General features: G+C 35.1%; 1 protein-coding gene across 2 annotated transcripts in view; it reads right to left on the bottom strand.

Moving 5' to 3' along the window:
* The window catches only part of Usp38 (ubiquitin specific peptidase 38), a 35,875-nt gene that overhangs the window by 13,882 nt on the left and 16,657 nt on the right, over positions 1–5,336 (bottom strand). For both annotated transcript variants that reach the window (XM_004646209.3, XM_023706485.1), the window contains 2 exons: positions 4,015–4,208; positions 495–588 (listed from right to left, as the gene is read on the bottom strand). In XM_004646209.3, coding sequence (XP_004646266.1) covers positions 495–588; positions 4,015–4,208 — 288 coding nt within the window. The remainder of the gene's footprint in view (positions 1–494; positions 589–4,014; positions 4,209–5,336) is intronic.

Here is a 5,336-nt window from a genome sequence, read left to right as displayed (position 1 = left end):
TTTTTTTGTTTTTAAATTTCCTTTGCTAAGTACACGTATGGAATGTGAGCATGGCAGTTAGGAACTCTGCCAATTCTTTTCCCTCCTATCTAGACTTTCTTTTCCATTTAGGAAATTATACTTGAGATATTTCTTAGCTAGTAAATAGGAAACCAAGCATTCTCAACAATTTAGTTCTATCAATTATGAATTTCTCTTCCTTTCAGGACTTATTCTTTTAATATTTTTTTATGCCCTATGAGATAAAGCAATCAAAGTAAATCCAAAAGACAAAACTTTAATTTACATGTAAATATTATGCATCATTTATATGTGTGTGCTCAAAACCTAAACTGAAAGTTCTTTGGCACACCACAGTATCTATATATTCTAGGCAGTGACTTTGGTACTTCTAAGTGAATTCTCAATGAAGGTAAGATATATGACAATTTCATTAATTAAAAATGTGAACCAAATGTAGTTACTATATACATACTACGTAAAGATAAACTCACCTGTGTATGAGCCAAAAAGGCAAAAAGATGCTGTAATTTTTTCATTAATGAATTGCATCCATTTAGATTTAAAGATAATACTTGTCTCCTGAAACTGAAAAAGAAGAAAATATAGTGATTTACATCTGTGTGCAAATACACATACATTTTTTTAAAGTAGTATTTTTCAAAAGCTAAAAGTAAGCTGGTTCAAGAACTTACTATCTTCCTCCAACCAAAACTTCACTTACATGATAGTCCCTTGCCTAACAAAGTTACCTGCCTGTACACAACACAGTGAAGAGGGGAGATGAGAGACACTAAATGAATTTGCTTTATGGTCTTGTGATGGCCTGCGTGCTCTCCCACACTATTCCTATTTTCTGTTATGCCAATTAACACAGACTGCCAGCTGGATGGGGATTAAGAAACTCTGGGAGAGGTGGCTGGCTTGTGTGAGAGGCGGACTTCATCTACAGGCTGCATGAGCTATGGAGGAGACAGGGCCTAGCTGCAGGACGCAGGTACGGAAGGATGACCTTGGGACTGCACGTGGGCCTGGCTTTCGCCTTGTAGACTTCCTGGATGCCACGAGGTGAGCAGCAGCCTCCACTCTGCCTTTCCACCAACGTATTCACGATTCACAGCCCAGCCAGCCAACCCTGGGCTGAAATCTCTTAAAGTACTGAGCCAGATTAAACCTTTTGTCCTCTACAAAGCTCTAGGTGTAAAGTGTTTTATCCTAAAAACAGAAAACCTGAGTAATGCCTAGGTTAAGCTGTTAATTTATAAATTAAGCAGCTTTTAAATTGTTTCAAATTTGTATGAAAAAAATGCTGTCATCAAACACTGTAAAGTTAGAGTGATTTAAAGTGTATTAATTGTATCCATTTTGAAATAAACCAAGGTAGACAAGATTTTATGTTATCAAATGACATGTAAGAATAAGAATTTAGAAGTAAAATACAATCCTACAGACATATTGGAAAGAAAAAAGAAGAAATTTATAGAGGTTTTTAAAATCCAGATACAGTAAGTGAAAAAGATGGCCCATTTGATGACATAAAACACTGCAAACAAAACACTCCACAAATTTGAATCACAGGACCAGAAGAGAGCATGCAGCATAGTTACACAGAAAATATTTAAATGAACATGAAAAAAGGAAAAAAAAAAAAAAAAAAAACAGAAAGATACACAAAGAATAGATTATTCAGAAAAGAAAACAAACGAACAGAAAAAAACTTGACAATGGTTGATTGATTACATGTAAATTAAAACAAAATGAGGTGAGTGTCTATAATTCCAGAAACTTGAGAGGCTAAAGTAGGAAGAAGAGGATCACAGTCCAAGGCCAGGCTGGGAAAACAAAACAAAAAAAATCCCCAAAAGGCATTTCCCTAATTGGGAAAAATTTAAAAGTACTAGTGACATTAAGGGTTGCTAGTTGCAAAGTGTCACAGGAGTGTCAGTGGCATGTAAATTCAAAATGCCACTTCTTTTGGGGAGCAATTTCACATCATCTAAAACCTTTATCTGCACATGGATGGACAGATGTCAATTATGAGGAAAACAATCTAATATTAAATAAATCACAGGACTCTTGTTTACTCAGAACGATAAACCATAGATCTGTAGTGCCAATACATTCAAGTAGCTAGAAGACAATATAGAAACAGGATTTTCTGCAAATAGTGTTTCAGAGCACTTTTTTGTGTGAGAAAGGGTCTCACTATGCTGTTTAGGCTGGCCTTGAACTCAAGATGTAGCCCAGGCTTACTTGAATTTGTGGTAATCCTATTGCCTCAGTACTACCATGCCCAGCTGCAAGTAGTTTTCTTTTAAAGGAAACAATGTAATTGTTTTTATACTACATATGGATTTATAACTGTATAAAAAAGTTCTGTAATAATCTACAAAAAATTGTTAACAAATTACCTTGTGAATGTGTCTGATTTTTATGCTCAATATTTATAATGAAAAAATTATGTTACCTAAGGAAAAAAAAATATCATCCTCCCATTCTGAGTCAGTATTATTGGCCATCATGCAATAAGATGTCCTCTCTGAATTGTTCTGGAAGTCACCATTGCTTTATACCTCTGCTTTCTCTATCATCTGTAGAATGAGATGGCTAGAACGCTTCTGGTGGTGAGATACTGATTGTTTAGTCGTAGGCCTACTGCTACTTAATGTTTAAAAGTGAATCCTAAAAAAAAAAAAAAAAAAAAAAATTCCAAATACAAACCAAATGCTAAACCATATTCAAAAAAATTAAATTTCAGGAGTTAAAATCATTTTATATCAAATAAAGGAAAGAATTAAAACAAAGCAAAACAAAAGCTCAAAACATTAGAGTGCACATAATATATTCTGGGGCTAAGAAATAAACTAAAGCTAGCTATAATGGTTTAAGAGTTGCCTAGGTGGACATTAACCACTTAAAAAAGCTTGGAATTCTACTTGCAAACATCTTTGGACACATTCAATGAATATTTGAGTGGTACGAAGAGAAAGTATTAGCCCTTTTTTTGCTGTCAGGAAAAGTTCATCATAGTTATGCAGCACTATGGATGGCATTCCTATACCTAACAATCTGATTTCCTACTTGCTTGGTTGCAAAAGAAAATGGACTTGGGAGTAAATGCAGCGAGAGTGGAGTATACACTTACTCAGTAAGGACCATCTTAGGGTGAGAAGCACAGGTGAAGCTTCTTACACAGCCAGAAAACAATTGCTGATCTGATAGCAAAATACCTATGAGCACACAGAGCTAAATACAAGCCAGGCATGGTGGCGCACACCTGTAATCCCAGTGCTCGGGAGGCTGAGCCAGGAGAACTGCTCCAAGTTTGAGGCCAGCCTGGGTTATACCATGAGTTCAAGGCCATTCCAGACTATATAGCAAGACCCTAATTTCAAAAAATGTAAGAAAACAAACAAAAAAGTCCCCCCACCAAATTAAACAGGATTTGTTCTAGAGGTATATAGGCTAAAAACAATCCAGTAAGACCATACAATAAAATCAAAGACATGCATAACAGCAGAGAGGCAGAGAAGGACACAATACTTTGGAAGACACTCAATCATTCTGTTACACTATTAAATACCAAATCACAGAAATTTTTTAAAAGTGGCATTTAAATGCAAGGTGTAATATAAATCAAGGACAATTTATATAAGGTAACATTTTAATAGTTTCTGAGAATTAAAAGCAGTTATATGGAAAGGTTAACATTCATGTGGGTATGTTGCAGCTGGGTGTGGTGGTACACTCCTGTAATCCCTGCACTCTTAAGAGGCTGAGGCAGGATGACTCCAACTTTGAGCCTAGCCTGGGCAACTTAGCGACTCAGCAAGACCTTATCTCAAATTAAAAGAGAGGACTGGGGATGCAGTTCAGTGCAAAGACCCTATGTTCAATATCCAGAGCTGCAAAACAAACAAACAATCATGTAGCTAGTTCTTGTCTTCTTACATTTGTTATATCAGCATGCATGAAGTTCGTAGTTAAAAAGAAAAGCCTCAGATTTAAACTTACTCTGTAGCCATAAACAATGCTTGAATAACACTATTCATATAACATGTGTTTCCTAGGTTAATAAGACCAGTTTTCCCAGTTTCAGATTTTCCAGAGAGCCGAGACAAGCAAGATGCCAAAGTATTGGATTGAGAAGTCCAGGCACTTTGATTGAGAATCAACTTAATCTTCTCTTCACTGGGCTTAGGAAAAGCCTACAAATCATAGAGAAAAACAGTTTAAAAATAAAGTGAAAAACTATTTTTGTTTTTAAATTAACTGATTCTATAAAGATTTACCCCCAACACTCAACTTTTTTTCTTCGCTCTTATTTAGTTTTGAAATCACTGACAGTACTTAGGGGTAGTTATTAAAAAATCAAATCATGATCCATGGCAGTTTAGCATGTGGAAGAATCTTTTAAGAGCTAGGAATTCAAGTCACATTTGAACTATTTATATTCCATATTTGCCAGCAAGATGCATGTAAAGTAAAACTCTGAAATCAGTGAGTATGTTGTAGTATGATTCAGAGGCAGCAGAATGAGGATTTAAAGTAGCACACACAATTGACTAAGTTACACAAAAACAATTTACTTTCAAACTTTGTGACAGAAACAAGGAATGTTTCCTTTTCAGTGACCACTAATATTTGCTCAATACTAATCTTTAGAAGTAAAAGCCTAAAGTAGTTAGGGATAAAAAGTGAGAGGTGTGATTTAGCACAATGATGTCTGACTTCTGAAATTAAGAACTCAATCTCATATTTTACCGTCTGGATAATTATTACAACATACAGATTCTCCTTACTTATTGAAGTATGAGATCAAAAGATAAAATGTTCAGTATAAGTGATTTCAAGCACGAGTAGACCACTGGAGGATGAGGGCAAGTTGGTGAAATCATTTATAGCTAAATGATTTGCTTTTCTAGACTACTATTACAGTTTTGTAGAAGACCTTAAGGTATTTTAATTTCCTGGGCTTAACTTTTTTTTGTTTCTCTTGTTGACAGCAAATAGAAAGTGTTTTCCTCAGGCTAAGAATAAGCAAATCTTTTTCTGTTGCAGAACCCATATAAATTATTAGAATTTTCAACATAAAAAGCAGTACAGAAGTGAAGACTGGCAGTCAGTAGACAAAAGCAGCAATTCTGAAAGAGTAACATCACGATCAAATCCCTGCCAAATGCTTCTGCATGTAATTTACTTCTGAAATGTCAAAGTGTTACACTGAGAAGTTTGACACTACCCAGAAGTGTCACTACTAAGTGACACTACCAGGAAGTAACTTAGCAAACTTATGTTGACTCAACCAAATTAGTTTGATTTTGGTAATGAAAAAA

This window comes from Octodon degus, unplaced genomic scaffold, assembly GCF_000260255.1.
Source record: "Octodon degus isolate 3935 unplaced genomic scaffold, OctDeg1.0 scaffold00260, whole genome shotgun sequence".
In the NCBI taxonomy this organism is placed as follows: Eukaryota; Metazoa; Chordata; class Mammalia; order Rodentia; family Octodontidae; genus Octodon; species Octodon degus.
The sequence above is the reverse complement of the archived record's forward strand: the minus strand, read 5'-3'. Positions and strand labels throughout refer to the sequence as shown.